The following is a 21434-nucleotide window of genomic DNA, read 5'->3' on the forward strand; positions in this document are numbered from 1 at the left end:
TTTTGTGTTTGTGTGTGTGTGTGTGTGTGTATAAAACATATTTTCTTTATCCATTCATTCACTGATGGACACTTAGGTTGTTTCCATATCTTGGCTATTGTGAACAATGCTGAAATGAATATGGGAGTGCAGATATCTCTTACAGAGATTTCATCATCTTTGGATATAATCCTAGAAGTTGGATTGGTGGAATATATGGTAGTTCTGCTTTTAATTTTTTCAGGACTCTTCCATACTGTTTTTTACAGTGGCTGTGCCAATCTACATTCACACCAAGAGTGCACAAAAATTCCCTTTCTTCACATCTTCACCAACACTTTTATCTTTTTGTTGATAGCATCCTAATGGATATGAAGTGATATCTCATCCAGTTTTGATTGGCATTTCCCTGATGAGTAGTGATGTTGAACATCTCTTCATGTACCTGTTGGCCATTTATACATCTTCTTTGGAAAAATGTCTAAGTCTTCTGCCCATTTTTAATTGGATTGTTCATTTCTGGTAATGAGTTATATGAGTTCCTTATGTATTTTAGGTATTAACTTTTTTTTTTTTTTGCGGTACGCAGGCCTCTCACTGTTGTGGCCTCTCCCGTTGCGGAGCACAGGCTCTGAATGCGCAGGCTCAGTAGCCATGGCTCACGGGCCTAGCCGCTCCACGGCATGTGGGATCTTCCCGGACCGGGGCACGAACCCATGTCCCCTGCATCGGCAGGCAGACTCTCAACCACTGCACCACCAGGGAAGCCCTAGATATTAACTTTTTATCAGATAAGGTTTGCAAATATTTTCTCCCATTTTTAGGTGGCCTTTTCATTTTGTTGGTGGTTTCTTTTGCTGTGCAGAAGCTTTTCAGTTTAATGTAGTCTTACTTATTTATTACTGCTTTTGTTGCTTGTGCTTTTGGTGTCCAAAAAATCATCACTAATTGTCAAGGGCCTTTTCCCCTATGTTTTCTTCTAGGAGTTTTGTGGTTTTAGGTTTAAGTTTTTAATCCATTTTTGAGTTGATTTCTGCGTGTGATGTAAGACAAGGGTCCGATTTTATTCTTTTGTATGTGGATGTACAGTTTTCCCAGCATCAATTTTTGGAAGAAACTGTCTTTTCTCTGTTGTATATTCTTGGCACCTTTGTCAAAGATTAGTTGACCATATATGTGTGGGTTATGTCTGGGCTCATGATTCTGTTCCTTTGGCCATGTGTCTGTTTTTATGCCAATACCATACTGTTTTTTTGTTTTTTTTTTTAACATCTTTATTGGGGTACAATTGCTTTACAATGATGTGTTAGTTTCTGCTTTATAACAAAGTGAATCAGTTATACATATACATATGTTCCCATATCTCTTCCCTCTTGCGTCTCCCTCCCTCCCATCCTCCCTATCCCACCCCTCCAGGCTGTCACAAAGCACCGAGCCAATATCCCTGTGCCATGCGGCTGCTTCCCACTAGCTATCTACCTTACTACGTTTGTTAGTGTGTATATGTCCATGACTCTCTCTCGCCCTGTCACAGCTCACCCTTCCCCCCCCATAACCTCAAGTCCGTTCTCTAGGAGGTCTGCGTCTTTATTCCTGCCTTACCCCTAGGTTCTTCATGACATTTTTTTCTTCTTAAATTCCATATATATGTGTTAGCATACGGTATTTGTCTTTTTCTTTCTGACTTACTTCACTCTAGGTCTATCCACCTCATTACAAATAGCTCAATTTTGTTTCTTTTTATGGCTGAGTAATATTCCATTGTATATATGTGCCACATCTTCTTTATCCATTCATCCGATGATGGGCACTTAGGTTGTTTCCATCTCCGGGCTACTGTAAATAGAGCTGCAATGAACATTTTGATACATGACTCTTTTTGAATTTCGGTTTTCTCAGGGTATATGCCCAGTAGTGGGATTGTTGGGTCATATGGTAGTTCTATTTGTAGTTTTTTAAGGAACCTCCATACTGTTCTCCATAGTGGCTGAACCAATTCACATTCCCACCAGCAGTGCAAGAGTGTTCCCTTTTCTCCACCTCCTCTCCAGCATTTATTGTTTCTAGATTTTTTGATGATGGCCATTCTGACTGGTGTGAGATGATATCTCATTGTAGTTTTGATTTGCATTTCTCTGATGATTAATGATGTTGAGCATTCTTTCATGTGTTTGTTGGCAGTCTGTATATCTTCTTTGGAGAAATGTCTATTTAGGTCTTCTGCCCATTTTTGGATTGGGTTGTTTGTTTTCTTGTTATTGAGCTGCATGAGCTGCTTGTAAATTTTGGAGATTAATCTTTGTCGGTTGTTTCATTTGCAAAAATTTTCTCCCATTCTGAGGGTTGTCTTTTGGTCTTGTTTATGGTTTCCTTTGCTGTGCAAAAGCTTTGAAGTTTCATTAGGTCCCATTTGTTTATTTTTGTTTTTATTTCCATTACTCTAGGAGGTGGGTCAGAAAGGATCTTGCTGTGATTTATGTCATAGAGTGTTCTGCCTATGTTTTCCTCTAAGAGTTTGATAGTTTCTGGCCTTACATTTAGGTCTTTAATCCATTTTGAGCTTATTTTTGTGTATGGTGTTAGGGAGTGATCTAATCTCATACTTTTACATGTACCTGTCCAGTTTTCCCAGCACCACTTATTGAAGAGGCTGTCCTTTCTCCACTGTACATTACTGCCACCTTTATCAAAGATAAGGTGTCCATATGTGCATGGGTTTATCTCTGGGCTTTCTATCCTGTTCCATTGATCTATCTTTCTGTTTTTGTGCCAGTACCATACCGTCTTGATAACTGTAGCTTTGTAGTATAGTCTGAAGTCAGGGAGCCTGATTCCTCCAGTTCCTTCTTTCGTTCTCAAGATTGCTTTGGCTATTCGGGGTCTTTTGTGTTTCCATACAAATTGCAGAATTTTTTGTTCTAGTTCTGTGAAAAATGCCAGTGGTAGTTTGATAGGGATTGCATTGAATCTATAGATTGCTTTGGGTAGTAGAGTCATTTTCACAATGTTGATTCTTCCAATCCAAGAACATGGTATATCTCTCCATCTATTTGTATCATCTTTAATTTCTTTCATCAGTGTCTTATAATTTTCTGCATACAGGTCTTTTGTTTCCTTAGGTAGGTTTATTCCTAGATATTTTATTCTTTTTGTTGCAATGGTAAATGGGAGTGTTTTCTTGATTTCACTTTCAGATTTTTCATCATTAGTATATAGGAATGCCAGAGATTTCTGTGCATTAATTTTGTATCCTGCCACTTTACCAAATTCATTGATTAGCTCTAGTAGTTTTCTGGTAGCATCTTTAGGGTTCTCTATGTATAGGATCATGTCATCTGCAAACAGTGACAGCTTTACTTCTTCTTTTCCGATTTGGATTCCTTTTATTTCCTTTTCTTCTCTGATTGCTGTGGCTAAAACTTGCAAAACTATGTTGAATAAGAGTGGTGAGAGTGGGCAACCTTGTCTTGTTCCTGATCTTAGTGGAAATGCTTTCAGTTTTTCACCATTGAGGATGATGTTTGCTGTGGGCTTGTCATATATGGCCTTTATTATGTTGAGGAAAGTTCCCTCTATGCCTACTTTCTGCAGGGTTTTTATCATAAATGGGTGTTGAATTTTGTCAAAAGCTTTCTCTGCATCTATTGAGATGATCATATGGTTTTTCTCCTTCAGTTTGTTAATATGGTTTATCACATTGATAGATTTGAATATATTGAAGAATCCTTGCATTCCTGGAATAAACCCCACTTGATCATGGTGTATGATCCTTTTAATGTGCTGTTGGGTTCTGTTTGCTAGTATTTTGTTGAGGATTTTTGCATCTATGTTCATCAGTGATATTGGCCTGTAGTTTTCTTTCTTTGTGACATCCTTGTCTGGTTTTGGTATCAAGGTGATGGTGGCCTCGTAGAAGGAGTTTGGGAGTGTTCCTCCCTCTGCTATATTTTGGAAGAGTTTGAGAAGGATAGGTGTTAGCTCTTCTCTAAATGTTTGATAGAATTCGCCTGTGAAGCCATCTGGTCCTGGGCTTTTGTTTGTTGGAAGATTTTTCATCACAGTTTCAATTTCAGTGCTTGTGATTGGTCTGTTCATATTTTCTATTTCTTCCTGATTCAGTCTTGGCAGGTTGTGCCTTTCTAAGAATTTGTCCATTTCTTCCAGATTGTCCATTTTATTGGCATAGAGTTGCTTGTAGTAATCTCTCATGATCTCTTTTATTTCTACAGTGTCAGTTGTTACCTCTCCTTTTTCATTTCTAATTCTATTGATTTGAGTCTTCTCCCTTTTTTTCTTGATGAGTCTGGCTAGTGGTTTATCTATTTTGTTTATCTTCTCAAAGAACCAGCTTTTAGTTTTATTGATCTTTGCTATTGTTTCCTTCATTTCTTTTTCATTTATTTCTGATCTGATTTTTATGATTTCTTTCCTTCTGCTAGCTTTGGGGTTTTTTTGTTCTTCTTTCTCTAATTGCTTGAGGTACAAGGTTAGGTTGTTTATTCGAGATGTTTCCTGCTTCTTAAGGTGGGCTTGTATTGCTATAAACTTCCCCCTTAGAACTGCTTTTGCTGCATCCCACAGGTTTTGGGTCGTTGTGTCTCCATTGTCATTTGTTTCTAGGTATTTTTTGATTTTCTCTTTGATTTCTTCAGTGATCACTTCATTATTAAGTAGTGTATTGTTTAGCCTCCATGTGTTTGTATTTTTTACAGATCTTTTCCTGTAATTGATATCTAGTCTCATGGCGTTGTGGTCAGAAAAGATACTTGATACAATTTCAATTTTCTTAAATTTACCAAGGCTTGATTTGTGACCTAAGATATGATCTATCCTGGAGAATGTTCCATGAGCACTTGAGAAAAATGTGTATTGTGTTGTTTTTGGATGGAGTGTCCTATAAATATCAATTAAGTCCATCTTGTTTAATGTATCATTTAAAGCTTGTGTTTCCTTATTTATTTTCATTTTGGATGATCTGTCCATGGGTGAAAGTGGGGTGGTAAAGTCCCCTATTATGAATGTGTTACTGTCGATTTCCCCTTTTATGGCTGTTAGTATTTGCCTTATGTATTGAGGTGCTCCTATGTTGGGTGCATAAATATTTACAATTGTTATATCTTCTTCTTGGATCGATCCTTGATCATTATGTAGTGTCCTTCTTTGTCTCTTTTAATAGTCCTTATTTTAAAGTCTATTTTGTCTGATATGAGAATTGCTACTCCAGCTTTCTTTTGGTTTCCATTTGCATGGAATATCTTTTTCCATCCCCTTACTTTCAGTCTGTATGTGTCTCTAGGTCTGAAGTGGGTCTCTTGTAGACAGCATATATAAGGGTCTTGTTTTTGTATCCATTCAGCTAATCTGTGTCTTTTGGTGGGAGCATTTAGTCCATTTACATTTAAGGTAATTATCGATATGTATGTTCCTATTCCCATTTCTAAATTGTTTTGGGTTCGTTATTATAGGTCTTTTCCTTCTCTTGTGTTTCTTGTCTAGAGAAGATCCTTTAGCATTTGTTGTAAAGCTGGTTTGGTGGTGCTGAACTCTCTCAGCTTTTGCTTGTCTGTAAAGGTTTTAATTCCTCCATCAAATCTGAATGAGATCCTTGCTGGGTAGAGTAGTCTTGGCTGCAGGTTTTTCTCCTTCATCACTTTCAGTATGTCCTGCCACTCCCTTCTGGCTTGTAGGGTTTCTGCTGAGAGATCAGCTGTTAACCTTATGGGGATTCCCTTAAGTGTTATTTGTTGTTTTTCCCTTGCTGCTTTTAATATGCTTTTTTTGTATTTAATTTTTGACAGTTTGATTAATATGTGTCTTGGCGTATTTCTCCTTGTATTTATCCTGTATGGGACTCTCTGTGCTTCCTGGACTTGATGAACTATTTCCTTTCCCATATTCTGGAAGTTTTCAACTATAATCTCTTCAAATATTTTCTCAGTCCCTTTCTTTTTCTCTTCTTCTTCTGGAACCCCTATAATTCGAATGTTGGTGTGTTTAATGTTGTCCCAGAGGTCTCTGAGACTGTCCTCAGTTCTCTTCATTCTTTTTTCTTTATTCTGCTCTGCAGTAGTTATTTCCACTATTTTATCTTCCAGGTCACTTATCCGTTCTTCTGCCTCAGTTATTCTGCTATTGATCCCATCTAGAGTACTTTTAATTTCATTTATTGTGTTGTTCATCATTGCTTGTTTCATCTTTAGTTCTTCTAGGTCCTTGTTAACTGATTCTTGCATTTTGTCCATTCTATAGTCCATTCTATCTCCAAGATTTCGGATCAACCTTACTATCATTCTGAATTCTTTTTCAGGTAGACTGCCTATTTCCTCTTCATTTGTTAGGTCTGGTGCATTTTTATCTTGCTCCTTTATCTGCTGTGTGTTTTTCTGTCTTCTCATTTTGGTTATCTTACTGTGTTTGGGGTCTCCTTTTTGCAGGCTGCAGGTTCCTAGTTCCTCCTGTTTTTGATGTCTGTCTCCAGTGGCTAAGGTTGGTTCAGTGGGTTGTGTAGGCTTCCTGGTGGAGGGGACTAGTGCCTGTGTTGTGGTGGATGAGGCTGGATTTTGTCTCTCTAGTGGGCAGGTTCACGTCTGGTGGTGTGTTTTGGGGTGTCTGTGGCCTTATTATGATTTTAGGCAGCCTCTCTGCTAACGGGTGGGGTTGTGTTCCTGTTTTGCTAGTTGTTTGGCATAGGTTTTCCAGCACTGTGGCTTGCTGGTTGTTGAGTGAAGCTGGGTGCTGGTGTTAAGATGGAGGTCTCTGGGAGATTTTTGCCGTTTGATATTATGTGGAGCTGGGAGGTCTCTTGTTGACCAGTGTCCTGAAGTTGGCTCTCCTACCTCAGAGGCAGAGCCCTGCCTCCTGGCTGGAGCACCAAGAGCTTTTCATCCACACGGCTCAGGATAAAAGGGAGAAAAAGTAGAGGGAATTGATAGAAGTATGAGGAAAGAAAGAAGGAAAGGAGGGTAGGAAGGAAGGAAGAAAGAAGCAAAGAAGGAAAGAAGGCAAGAAGGAAAGAAAGGAGGGAGGGAGGGAGGAAGGAAGGAGGGAAAGAAGGAAAAAAGACAGAAAGAAAGAAGATACAGTAAAAATAAAATAAAGTATAATAAAGTTATTAAATTAAAAAATTCTTATTTAGAAAAAAAAAAGGGACGGATAGAACCTTAGGACAAATGTTGGAAGCAAAGCTATATTGACAAAATCTTACACAGAAGCATACACATACACCCTCACTAAAAGAGGTAAAGGGGGAAAAATCATAAATCTTGCTGTCAGAGACCGCCTCCTCAATTTGGGATGATTCGTTGTATAAAGGAGGGAAGGAAGGAAAGAAAGAAAGAAAGAAAGAAAGAAAGGACGAAGGTAAAGTATAATAACGTTATTAAAATTAAAATTGATTATTAAGAAAAAAATTTTAAGAAAAAACCATGGACGGATAGAACCCTAGGACAAATGGTGGAAGCAAGACTGTACAGAGAAGGTCTCACACAGAAGCATACACATACACAGTCACAAAAAGAGGAAAAGGGAAAAAATCATAGATCTTGCTCCTAAAGTCCACTTCCTTAATTTGGGATGATTGGTTGTCTATTCAGGTATTCCACAGATGCAGGGTATATCAAGTTGATTGTGGAGCTTTAATCCGCTGCTTCTGAGGCTGCTGGGAGAGATTTCCCTTTCTCTTCTTTGTTCTCACAGCTCCCAGGGCTCAGCTTTGGATTTGGCCCTGCCACTGCGTGTAGGTCGCTGGAGGGCGTCTGTCTTTGCTCAGACAGGATGGGGTTAAAAGAGCCGCTGATTCGGGGGCTCTGGCGCACTCAGGCCGGCGGGGAGGGAGGGGCACGGAGTGCGGGGCGGGCCTGCGGTGGCAAAGGCCGGCGTGACTTGCACCAGCCTGAGGCGCGCTGTGCGTTCTCCCGGGAAAGTTGTCCCTGGATCCCGGGAACCTGGCAGTGGCGGGCTGCACAGGCTCCGCGGAAGAGGGGTGTGGAGAGTGACCTGTGCTCGCACACAGGCCCCTTGGTGGCGGCAGCAGCAGCCTTAACGTCTCCCGCCCGCCTCTGGGGTCCGCGCTTTTAGCCGCGGTTTGCGCCCGCCTCTGGATTCCGCGCTTTCAGCCGCGGCTCGCGCCCGTCTCTGGATTCCGCGCTTTCAGCCGCGGCTCGCGCCCGTCTCTGGGGTCCGCGCTTTCAGCTGCGGCTCGCGCCCGTCTCTGGGGTCCGCGCTTTCAGCCGCGGCTCGCGCCCGTCTCTGGAGTTCCTTTAAGCAGCGTTCTTAAACCCCTCTCGTCACGCCCCAGGAAACAAAGAGGGAAGGAAAAGTCTCCTGCCTCTTCGGCAGGTGCAGACTTTTCCCCGGACTCCGGACTCCCTCCTGGCTAGCTGTGGTGCACTAACCCCTTCAGGCTTTGTTCAAGCCGCCAACCCCAGTCCTCTCCCTGCGCTCCGTCCGAAACCGAAACCCGAGCCTCAGAGCCTCAGCTCGCAGCCCCGCCCGCCCTGGCGGGTGAGCAGAGAAGCCTCTCGGGCTGGTGAGTGACGGTCGGCACCGATCCTCTGTGCGGGAATCTTCCCGCTTTGCCCTCCGCACCCGTTGCTGTGCACTCCTCCGCGGCTTCGAAGCTCCCCGCTCCGCCTCCCGCAGTCTCCGCCCGCGAAGGGGCTTCCTAGTGTGTGGAAACTTTTCCTCCTTCACAGCTCCCTCCCACTGGTGCAGGTGCCGTCCCTATTCTTTTGTCTCTGTTTTTTCTTTTTTTCTTTTGCCCTACCCAGGTATGTGGGGAGTTTCTTGCCTTTTGGGAGGTCTGAGGTCTTCTGCCAGCCTTCAGCAGGTGTTCTGTAGGAGCTGTTCCACGTGTAGATGTATTTCTGGTGTATCTGTGGGGAGGAAGGTGATCTCCGCGTCTTACTCTTCCGCCATCTTCCGCCTTCACCATACTGTTTTGATTTTTATAGCTTTGCAACATGATTTGAAATAAGGAAATGTGATGGTTCCAGCTTAGTTTTTTTTTAAGATTGCTTTGGCTATTTGGGGTCTTCTGTGGTTCCATGTGAATTTTAGGATTTTTTTTTTCCCTATGTGAAAAATGCCACTGGAATTTTGATAGAGATTACATTGAATCTATAGATGGTTTTGTGTAGTATGGACATTTCAACAATATTAATTCTTCCAGTCCAAGAACAGAAAATGTCTTTTCATTTATTTGTGTTGTCAGCTTCTTTAATCAATGTCTTACAGTTTTCTGTGTACAAGACTTTTCACCTTGGTTACATTTACTCTTAAGTATTTTATTTTTGATGCTATTGTAAATTGGATTTTCTTAATTTCTTTTTTGAATAGTTTATTGTTAGCATATAGAAATGCAGTTGATTTTTGTATGTTGATTTTGTATTCTGCAGTTTTGCTGAGTTCATTTCTTAGTTCTAACAGTTTTTTGGTGGAATCTTTAGGGTTTCTATATGTAATATCTTGTCTTCTGCAAACAGACAATTTTACATCTTCCTTTCTGATTCGAATGCCTTTTATTTCTTTTTCTTTCCTAATTGCTCTGGCTAGGACTTCCAATATTATGTTGAATAGAATTGGTGGGAGTGTGTGCATCCTTGTCTTTTTCCTGATCTTAGAGGAAAGCTTTTAGCTTTTTATCATTGAGTATATTAGCTATAAGCTTGTCATATATGGCCTTTATGGAACCATCCTTGCATCCCAGGGGTAAATCCCACTTGATTATGGTATAAGATCTTTTTAATGTGCGCTTGAAATCAGTTTGCTAGTATTTTGTTCAAGATTTTTGCATCTATATTCATCAGGGAAATTGGCCTGTAATTTTCTTTTCTTATAGTGCCTTGTGTAGCTTTGGTATAACGGTAATGTTGACCTTGTTAAATGGCCTCTTCAGTTTTTTGGAAGGGTTTGACAAGGATTGGTGTTAATTATTCTTCAAATGTTTGGTAGAATTCACTGGTAAAGCCAACTGGTCCTGGGCTTTTATTTGTTGGGAAGTTTTGATTACCTTATCAATTAGTGTATTATATTTTCTCAGTTTTCTAAAAGAGTAAATATTGATAGTGATAACCCACACAAACTAAAGCTCTTGGGGAGGGAGAAGCTAGGGTGGTTATCCTCAGTATTTTCTTAAGTGTACAAAGGATTACTGAAACCAGAGAGTTTGAGAACCATTGCTTTATAGTATTCCATTGTATGATTATACTGCCGTTTTCTTTTTAACTTTTTATTTTACATTGGAGTACAGTTGATTAACAATGTTGTGTTAGTTTCAGGTGTACAACAAAGTGATTCAGTTATAAGTATCTATTCTTTTTCAAATTGTTCTCCCAATTAGGTTGTTACAGAATATTGAGCAGAGTTCCCTGTGCTATACAGTAGGTCCTTGGTGGCTATCCATTTAAAATATATATACTACAGTTTATTTATGCATTCTATTATATGTTTGAGTTGGTTCTACTTTGGAGCTTTTATGAATAGCTATGAATGTTCTTGTACATGTCTCTTAGTGTACATATAGACACATTTCTGTTGGGTATAAACTTAGAGGTAGAATTGCTGGATCATTGAGTGTGCCTGTGTTTACCTTTCCAAAGTAGTGGGACCATTTTATTTTACATTCGTATCAGCAGTTATGGGAATTCTGGTTGCTTTACATCCAAAGAAGTCATTTTTAATTATAGGAAGAAATTAGGGGACAGTTATTAAATTCACATCATGTTTATTTATAAGGCATTGTATGGCAGCATAGCAGAAGGAGTAAGAGCATGTTCTTTCCCATTAGTTATAACTTGCTTTCAGTCTCATTTGTGTCTGATACTAGCTCTGAGACTTGAGCCAATTACTCAATCTAAGTTCGAGTTTCCTTATCAGTAAAATGGATTGATTATAGTAAATATCTCACAGGATTTGTTGTGAGGATTAAATGGGATACCAGTGAAAAGCACTTAGCATTTGGCCCTGTCAAGAAGAAAAAATAGGCTCAGATGACTACAGTGAATGAAAGATAGAGGAAAGCACAAAAAAGTGCCCCCCTCCCCGCCCCCATCTCTTTTTCTGGCTGTTTATTTGTATCCTTTATCACACTGGTAAGCATAAGTGTTTCCCTGAGTTCTTCGCACTGTTTTAGCAAATAAATCCAAGGGGGAAGAGGTCATGGGAACCTTTGACTGGGACAGAAGTTGTGGGTAATCTGAGGACCTACTATTTGTGATTAGCATCTGAAGTGGAGGGCAGTCTCAGTTAAGGCTGAGCCCTTAACTTGTGGGATCTGATGCTATCTCCAGGCAGATAGTGTCAGGACTGAGTTAAATTGTAGGATACTCAGTTGGTGTCACATAATTGCTTGCTTGGTGTGGTTAAAACCCCCCCCCATATCTGTTGTCAGAAGTGTTGTGAATGTGGTAATAATGTGAGAGCAAAGGAGAAACACGGGAGGAAGACTAGTTTTTTCCTTCTCACTCTCCAAGGCTGCAAACGTATAGTCAAATTCTGTGTTCATAAGTTACTTAGTTCCTTCCTGCCTTCTTTCTTTCAGTGTAGATATAGTATTTGTTTGAAATGTACTTAGTTCCTTTGTTTCACCTCCCCCCCATTCTGATTGATTTAAATCAATTTTTTGAATATGTATGATGTTAACGTGTTTCAAAAGTCATAACTAGTGTCCACTGGTAGATGAATGGATAAAGGTGTGTGTGTGTGTGTGTGTGTATACATGTATACACACACAGTGGAATATTACTCAGCCATAAAAAAAGAATGGAATCTTGCCATTTGTGACAATATGTGTGGACCTGGAGGGTATTATGCTAAGTGAAGTAAGTCAGACAAAGACAAATACCGTATGATTTCACTTATATGTGGAATCTAAAAAACAAAACAAATGAACAAACAGCAGAACGGTAACAGACTCATAGATACAGGGGACAAATGTGGTTGCCAGAGCGGAGGGAAGGGGGAGGTGGGAGTGATAAGTGAAATAGGTAAGGGAGATTAAGAAATAGAAACTTCCAGTTACAAAATAAATGAGTCATGGGCATTAAATGTACAGCATGGGGAATATAGTCAATAATACTGTAATATCTTTGTATGGTGACACATAATAACTAGACTTAATGATGATCACTTTATAATGTATGGAAATGTAGAATCACGGAGTTGTGCACCTGGAACTAACAGAGTGCTGTAGGTCAGTTATACTTCAATTTTAAAAAGAAGTCGTGAGTATATAAAAAGTTATACTCAGAAGTGTTATTCTTTGCTTCCACTTCATCTTCTCCCCTTTTGTAGGTATCCAACTTCATTTTTCCCTAGTTTTATTCTCCCTTTGTTCCTTTTTGTAGCAAGCCAGGTACACGTGTTTTATTTTCCTTGTTCCTTACACACAAAAAATTGCCATATATGCTCTTTTCTACTTTTTTTTTTTCACTTTATAATATCCCCTAGAAATCACTCCAAGTCAGTTCATAGATTTCTTCCTCATTCTTTTTATAGCTGTTTTAATACTCCATCGTGGCTATGTACCACAGTTTATTCAACCAGTATTCTGTGCACAGCAGGATTTTTAAGGAGATGTTTACACATTCTTGAAAATGATTAAGAAATGGAACAAAACACAAATAGAGTTTGAGTCTCTAATGCATTTTATATTTAATTAGTCAAATAAACTATAAAAATTAAAATTCTGTAGTCAAGAAAACCAGAAGTTGTTTTTATTATAAGCCCCAAGGATAATAGTCAACTGATGAACTGTAAACTGCAGTTCGTTATATTTGTTTTTTGTTTTTTCCCCATTTACCAGTTTATTGCCATCCATTAGTTATAACTCTGAAAGAAGAAAGTGAGGACTAAATGACAGAGATATTCCAGATGAAGATCAATAATTTTTATTCAATTTAAAGTTTGCCAAAACTAGGGATAGATAGCTTTGCACCTTCTAGTGCCGTCACTAAGGAAAAATTAACTGACAGGCAGTGATAGTATAATAGCAGCAGCAAAAGAACAAGGGTAATCCAGAACTGGATAAGTCTTTGAATGATCAAGGTTTATTTGTATTATAAGTTGGCATCTTTCTATAGGGATAGATGTTTATTTCTGAGGTAACTTTGCATTTATCAAGTTTATAAATGTTTAATACTTGTTGAAATAAACAGTAATTTTGTGAGGTACTTCAGGATTCATGTAGACTTAATTCAGGAAAACTTAGAGTCCTGATTGACAAAAATAGGTGCAACACAATATCTGTAAGTAGATATATAATTGCAGGTAAACAAAAAGAAGGCAAAGTTATGAACACATTTTAAAATATATATATATATATATTCTAGTCAATGGAAACTGAAAAAATTTTGTTTAGTGAGGAGGAAATCTACATTGTAAACATTCCAAATTTAATACAGTATTTTGGTAAACAGTGGCAATCAGTATTTTATCAAAATATAATATTCAGGAGAAAATCAGTTTCTAAAATATTAAGGTATTTTAGAGTATTGTTAATGACATTTTTCATAAATTAGTTTTTGGAATTTATTCTGGCTGTTAGTCTTGTGACAAGCCTTATGATCCTATTGTGGATATTTACACCTAGGTGAGCAGACCATCATGAGGTTTTTTGTTTGTTTACTGAGCCAGTTTTTTCCACTGTGTGGCACTAGTAGAAACAGACTTGATTTCCCCTAATTCCTTTTAGGAAAATTCCAGACAAGCATGCTTAACTAGGGAAGTTCCTGTTCTGACATCAAAATAGCACTAGATCAAAAATCAAGAGATCAGAGTTCTCAAGCCCACTCTGCCACTAAGAAGTTGTCGGCCAATTTAGGCCTCATTTTCTTGTTGATAATGTGAGCAGATTTATTTGTATGTTCTTTCAAGTCCCTTTTCTAATATTTTTTGGTAGCTTGTACAGAACCATTTTGGCTTTGGTAGGAATTACGGTCATGAAGTATATATTAAGTATAATATTTTTTACATTAAGTAAGGTGTATGTATATGTGCAAAAGTGATGAGAAAGTAAAGAATTACTAAAATTTTAAGAACTTAGGATGGAAAGCAGTTTGTGATAGATATTTTATTTTCAGAATTATGCTGCATGTAAATTCTAGGACGACAGCCACGTACTCTTAAATGGAAGAAACTCCTGTGATCTAAGAGCAGAGAACAAGATAAACTTGAACCCTACTTTTTCATCTTGGACCTTAACTTGTAGTAATGGAAATGGATAACAAGCAAGATATTTACAAATTGTGGTATATGCTATGAAGAAGAAAAAGAGTAGTGTGATGGAAAGTAATTAGGGGAGGGGGGAAGAATATTGATCAATATGAGTATATTCAGGAACTGAGACATGAATGTTGAAAAGAAGCTAGTTAGACAAAGACCAGGCAGATAGAAGGAAGGTAAACCACCTTGAGGTGAAAAAAGATTGTTACGCCGAAGAAACAGAAAGAAGGGCAATGTAAGGGCAGGAGCCAATTGAGGGAATGAAAGAGTAGCTTGAGATGGATTTGGGGAATTAGGACAATCATTTAGGGCATTGACATTGATAAGAAGTTGAGATTTTATTCCAAGTGCGATGAGGAAACTATTGAAGGGAAAATTACTTGGTGTAATAAACATTTTTAAAAGATCACTCTTGTCTGTGTGTGGAAAGGAATTAGAGGGAAGCAAGAATGGAAGCAGTCAGAGTATAAACAATAATGCAGGAGAGAGATTATGGTAGTTTAGATAAGGGCAGTAGCATTCAGTGGAGATGGAAAAAGTGAAAGGAATTGGTATATATTTTGCAGAAAGAACTGACTGATGGGACTATATGTGGGAGGTAAGGGGAATATTCTCAAATAATAAAGATTTTTTTAAATATTTAAAATTAGTCTGTTAATATTTAATGCCAGTGTTATACATGATAAATATTTTCTTGACAATTTTATCATTTTTATTTTACTTTGTTCATTTTTTTCTTTGTTTTTAGGCTTATGCCTCTGGATGTGACATTGTTATACTGGGAAGTGATTTTGAAAGACTGCAAATAATCCCAGGAGCTAAACATGGAAATATTCAAGTAGGATGTGTAGATTGTTCAATGCAACAAGGCAAGGTTTGTAATCTTGTGGTGATATGAGATTTGTTTTGAATATGGTTTTTGTAAGTATAGTCTCTGAAGTATCTATTTCCTATTGAATTAGAGACTTGCTGTGTTTCCAAGACAATGTAGCTACAGATTTCTTTGGCTCTCTAAGATGCACTCTAGAGAACAAAATTCCTGACTCAGATGTATCTTAGAGATTGTCAGGAATTCTGTTCTCATATAATCTTGAAATATAGCATAGTTTTCTCCATGAATTGACAAACAAATGTAATATTACCTGTAGAATAGGTATAAAGCTTACTTATTTAAAAATTGATTGGATTGAGGGAAAGGAGTGACAATAAACTTCAGTCTATTTAGAAATAAACCCTGAAAAGAAATTGTTGTTAGAGTCCTTTTTTGTCTGTAAACAGGTAGTTATCTCCTTGTAACTTCTAGATAAACTTTGTACAAAAATGAACATAAATTGATAATATTTTGAATAATTTATTCCAAGTCTATAAGAAAAATGAAAAATTTAATTTGAACTTCTGTTTACACATGGAAAGTATAAAGTTACCTTGAAAGTAAAAAAGCAACAAAAACAAAAGAAACAGGGCATGGGCTTTCCTGGTGGCGCAGTGGTTGAGAGTCCGCCTGCCAATGCCGGGGACACGGGTTCGTGCCCCAGTCCGGGAAGATCCCACATGCCGCGCGGAGCGACTGAGCCTGTGAGCCATGGACGCTGAGCCTGCGCATCTGGAGCCTGTGCTCCGCAACGGGAGAGGCCACAACAGTGAAAGGCCCGCGTACCGCAAAAAAAAAAAAAAAAAAAAAGAAACAGGGCATATGATTTAACATCAGGTTAAATACAGTTCTGTATAGTACCAGAGTTGGGAGAGTTATAACTTATAGGCAGTATAGTGTATAGCTTAATATAGCACCATATAGGCATAGATGACCAGGCCTAGGTACAGTTGCAACTAGACTAGGCTGAACTTTGCAAATTTAATTTTTTTGGTAGATACTTAATTCATGTATATTGTTTGTGATTCTACCAGAACATTTTGTGTGAGAAATCAAAATGGGCCCAACCTTATTTTTTTTAATGTAATCATTCCTAATAAGGCTGCCATTCTGAAAAGTTACTTCTTGGGACCTAGTTTAAAGATACTCGTAACAAAGGAGTTTCAACTCTTGTAGTCTTTGCCTACTTTTTGGACTACTGTTCTTTTTGTTATTCCTGTGTTCCTTCCTTTCAGTAGAGTTACAGGTATCTCATCTGTCTTTCTTTTGTTCATGCCTTTCATTCTCACTGTACTACGAAAGTGGTTTTTATTATGGAATGCTAAAAATCCTTGAGACTTTTTTCCCTTTCTCTTCATGTTTGTTTGATCTCGTAGCTCTGTAGTTCTGTAATCTTGATTGTATATAAAAACTTACTTATACCATTTAGATTCACATAGGGCTTGTTAATGTTGGAAATCTAATTTTAGAAATTTTCAATATGAGTTATCTTTTAATCTATATTACATGAAATCCAGGTTAGAATGAAGAGGTCATTTGGTTTTATAATTATTCTAATAAAGGGTAAATTTCCTTTGTTTTACAGAAAACAGTATACTCAAATGATTCCTTAAGGTATCAAGACGAAAATTTGTAGATTTTGGTACTTGGGATTTCTGTTTACCTTTTAGAAGGAAATGCTTCTTGATACCATAGGCATCAATATTTTATCATTACTGTTTTTTTATTTTACTACCAGATTAATTTTCCTAAGAAAATTCATCTGCATTTGACTTGTTATTCATTTGCTTAAAACCATTCTTAATTTCCCATGAACTTAGAAAAGTTCAAATTGTTCACCTTGGTTTGAGACCTTATTTAACCCACTCACACTTGCCTTTTTGGCCTCATGTCCATTATTTCTCTCTTCTGCCTGGGCTGGTGCTCAGTCACCTCCCAACGTACTTTACCTCTTTTAATATTTACACTCGTGGGGACTTCCCTGGTAGTCCAGTGGTTAAGACTCCACACACCCAATGCAGGGGCCCCAGGTGCAATCCCTGGTCAGGGAACTAGATCCTGCATGCGGCAACGAAGATTTCACGTGCCGCGACTACGACCTGGAGCAGCCAAATAAATAAATATTTAAAAAAAAGATGTACACTTGTGTTCATACTATGCCCTATTTCTAAAATTGAACACTCACTGCAGTTTGAAATTCTATCCACATTTAAAGGCGCAAACTAAATACTCCCAGGTGAAGTCAGTGCAGATGATTTCTACCTTCTAAGATCTCCTCAGAACACTTTAAAATATCCATTGAAAGTTTTTTTTTCCATTATGTATGTTACATCCTCATTTCTTACTGTCTTCACTAGATTATATGTTCTTATTTTTATCCCTGATCATTCATTCTATCTATATATCTGTCTGATTTCTGATGTTTTAATGTTCTTTATTTGTGACTCACTCAAGCTATAGTAGTAGCTACCTTATAAAACAGAGCCAGCAAGGGTTATGCTTCATTGATTTAAGAGTAAATATTTGAAAGTTACTCAAATAAAATAGAATATTGAAAAAATATACTCCTTAGAGAGTTTACAAAGGAATAGATCTAAGTTTTACTTCTAAAAAGTTAAATATACACTGACAGAATTCTGAACTTTGAAGACAGATAACCTAAAAACTTGATTTTTAAGTCACGTCAAATTCCATACTTGACAAGGAATACATCAATACATTTTCTTCTGTGAGGAAGGAAATTAACATTTACTATGCATCTTATATAGATAATTCTTTACCAGATGCTTTACAAATGTTATTTCAACCCTCAAAATAATCCTATTAGGAAGATAGTATTATATATACTGTAAATATAGATAGAAACTAAGGTTCAGAGAGCTTAACTTGCTGGTACACAGTGACAGCACTGGAATTCTGATCCAGATATGGTAGTCCCCAAAATTGACATTCTCAAGTATTGGTGAAAGAAATTTTGTGTTGGGTATTTTTTTTTTTTTTTTTGCGGTACGCGGGCCTCTCGCTGCTGTGGCCTCTCCCGTTGCGGAGCACAGGCTCCGGACGCGCAGGCTCAGCGGCCATGGCTCACGGGCCCAGCCGCTCCATGGCATGTGGGATCTTCCCGGACCGGGGCACGAACCCGTGTCCCCTGCATCGGCAGGCGGACTCTCAACCACTGCGCCACCAGGGAAGCCCTGTGTTGGGTATTTTTTAAGTTATACTGTTAATTTCTTTTGTTCTTTTGATTCATAAGTAAGTTAACATATCCATAACTTTTCTTTCTTTTTTCTTTTTAAAAGATTGCAGCATCCTATGGAAATGTTGTATCTGTTTTTGAACCAGTTAACCTACCGAAGCAAAAGAAAAATTTGGTCAGTAATTCATCTTTTTCTCTTAGAAATGAAAATGTGTTGTGTATTAAAATATACCATTTTTAAGAGTACAAAATTAGAGTGATCACATAAATCAGTATAAATTATACACTGTAATTAAAGACAACATGTTAAATGCCACTTCCTTATTAAAGATGTATGTTTCATTGAAGTAGAATTAAACTAAATTGTGCATATGAATTATCTTGAAATGCTTTTCTTTTTTTTCCATCTATCATTTTTTTCTTTTATTAAGTATTTGAAGAGTCAACAACTTGAAACTTGTTAGTTACTTTATTGCTAATGGCAAACATCATTGTCCAGTCATATGTGGCACTTGTTCTTTGTTTCTGTGATCTACTTTTAGGTAGTTTTTCTGCTTTATATATTTTGTTCTTAAAGTGACATGTTTTAATTGCAAAGTCTTAACCTACCCCCTGAACTTACTTTCTTGCACTTATTATATCATGTAATAATTGTTAGTGGGTCAGTGAATTTTTTTTTAATAAAGAAACTATATTCAGAAATAGTTCCTGAGAGTTGGTTAAAACTTTATAATTTATAAATATTGAGGTTATGTAGTAGATTTCTTGGGTGTTTAGATGCTCTTAAAGATAACAGTCAGATCAGGCTGTTTTATCCGTTTCTACTGAAGGTTAAGCTAGTGATTTGAACCATGTGGAAGAAGATCAGCATGGTGTGTCTAAAGAGCATTGTAGTAGGAGTCATAGGACTGGTTTATTTCTCTGCTGCTCTGTAGCTATTGAAACTGAGCAGGTCAACCTTAAGAGGCTCTTTGCTCAATTCCGAAATTGGTTAATGTTTGTTTATTTTTGATGTCAGAGACTGTAGAAATGTGTTAAATGTAAAGAATTAAACAGTGTGTCAACAATAGATTTACCTTATATATCTTTTAATAGCTTTCATTTCATTTTCACTTAGCTCATTAGTATCTTACAAATTCCCTCTGACTTAGTTGGGCAGCTGTTACTTCTTTTTTATAAATAAGGCAGCAGAGACCCCAAAATAAGTGACTTGAGCAGTGAAACAGCTATTGAGCCCCAGAACTAAGAGAGAAACTAGTTGTCTTGATTCCTGGGTGTGAGCATTCTTTTTCCCTACCTTGTGTTAATGAAAAATATTTTCTCTGGGTTAATTGATATCCATTTTAAAATTTCATGGAAGGAGAGTCCACAGTTCTCTCCTCATTTCTATTTGTGTTTATATATTACCTAATGAATCCAGTGTTAGAGGCTCTCACACCCTTATGAGTTAGTAACTGATAGCACTAAAAACAAATTTTAAAGGTGGTTGCTCCATCCAAAACACTGTATTTCAAATAATACTCAATAAGTATTTGTTGAATGAAATAGCTGACTTTAAAAAAAAATCAGTTTGTTATGTTAAAATGCCTTTATTGATAAGGGTAGAATTGAGAATTTCAGGTTTTGCCCATTTTCTCTTGTACTAATTATAATTGTTTAATATAATAGTGTAAAAAATTCAATAAGAAGAGGCTTGTTTATTGGTAGGCAGCACTGACTTTGCAGAGAGGGTGAAAAAAAAGCCTGATGAATAAAGGGAAAACTGGATCAAATGGAAAAATCATAAACTTGGAAGATGCACAAAATCTTGAATTCCAGGATATAGTCTCAGAGAATCCTTAGAGCCTCATAAAAAATATTATATTCTTTTATTTGTACATTCTGGAATATTCTTTTAAGATGGTGGTTCTTCACAAGAGGTACACTTCAGAATCACTAGTTGATACGTGTGTCCATATCCTGCCCTGAGGAATTCTAAATGTGTAGGTGTGGGATTGTGCCTGTGTGCTTGTACATATAGATCTAGAGGGAGTTCTGATGTGTGCTGTGATTGAGAGCCATTCCTGCAGGATAGTGTTTCATAAAAGCATATTCTGCAGGCCACCTGTATCAGAATCACCTGGAGATGTTGGTTTAAAGTACAGATTTCCTGTGCCCAGTTCTGGACCTTTTGAATCTGAACCTTTGGGCATGGGTCTTGAGCATTTGAATTTTTAATAAACATCTTAGACTGTTTTCATACTAAAGTATGGGAACGACTACATTAAGATAGTGTTTATGGATCTCAATGTATTAGAGGTTAGAGAAGTCAACTTAGTAGGCCACAACCTGAATTTAAAAGAAAATGAAATATAATAGAAAATGTTAAGAGTGCATCACATGTATTAAGGGTGAACTTAGATTGCATTTATGTGTGTGTATGTGTGTTTGTTCTGGGTTATAGTGCAACATGTATTTCTTACTGGTTTACAGGTTAAAAAAGTTTGAAAAATATTGCTTTAAGGCATGAAAAGCCCTTAAATTATGTAATGTAAGGGAAGTGTTAACATCTCTTATTCTGAATTTTCACACATAACCGTACGCCCTCAGATGAAGATGAAACTTTATAGAGGAGGAATCCTCAAATAGCAGACACAGACATATTTAAAATTAAACCTTTGTAACTATAATAATAATAAAGTAATAATTATAACTTTAAAAGGCTGAGGTTAATATATATGTTGTCCTAGTTGGCAGATACTTATTGGTTGTTTAAATATACTAAAGACAGGCTTTTGGACTTATAGGAATGGATGTTCTCTCACTGATCTCCTCCATCACATATTCCTTATTTTTCTTGACAAGCTGAACATTTTATTCTCTTTAAGTATGACTACATGGTCAATTATACCTAAAAAAAATGAGTACATGTATTGTTAAAAATAATTAGTGTCAGTATATACGTTTGACAGAAAAGATGCCAATAATTATTGACTAAATGACTTTTTAATTTTAGGAATTATATAGTCAGTGGCAGAAAAGTGGCCAATTTTTTCTGGACTCAATAGCACACAATATAACTTGGGATCCTGCAGGTAAGAATACAAGAAGAATTAACTGAAGTGAAATAACACTTGTCTAGGCTATTGCTTTTTTTCTTACTTTCATGTATTTCAGTTCTGCTTTGTG

The 21434-nt window shown here is 37.4% G+C and overlaps 1 protein-coding gene across 5 annotated transcripts in view; it reads left to right on the plus strand.

Annotated features, from left to right (window-relative positions):
- The window catches only part of DMXL1 (Dmx like 1), a 262636-nt gene that overhangs the window by 6640 nt on the left and 234562 nt on the right, over positions 1-21434 (plus strand). For all 5 annotated transcript variants that reach the window (XM_067731511.1, XM_067731506.1, XM_067731507.1 and 2 more), the window contains exons 2-4: positions 14948-15073; positions 18370-18441; positions 21262-21340. In XM_067731511.1, coding sequence (XP_067587612.1) covers positions 14948-15073; positions 18370-18441; positions 21262-21340 — 277 coding nt within the window. The remainder of the gene's footprint in view (positions 1-14947; positions 15074-18369; positions 18442-21261; positions 21341-21434) is intronic.

The sequence above is a fragment of the Pseudorca crassidens genome, chromosome 3 (assembly GCF_039906515.1).
Source record: "Pseudorca crassidens isolate mPseCra1 chromosome 3, mPseCra1.hap1, whole genome shotgun sequence".
NCBI lineage: Eukaryota > Metazoa > Chordata > Mammalia > Artiodactyla > Delphinidae > Pseudorca > Pseudorca crassidens.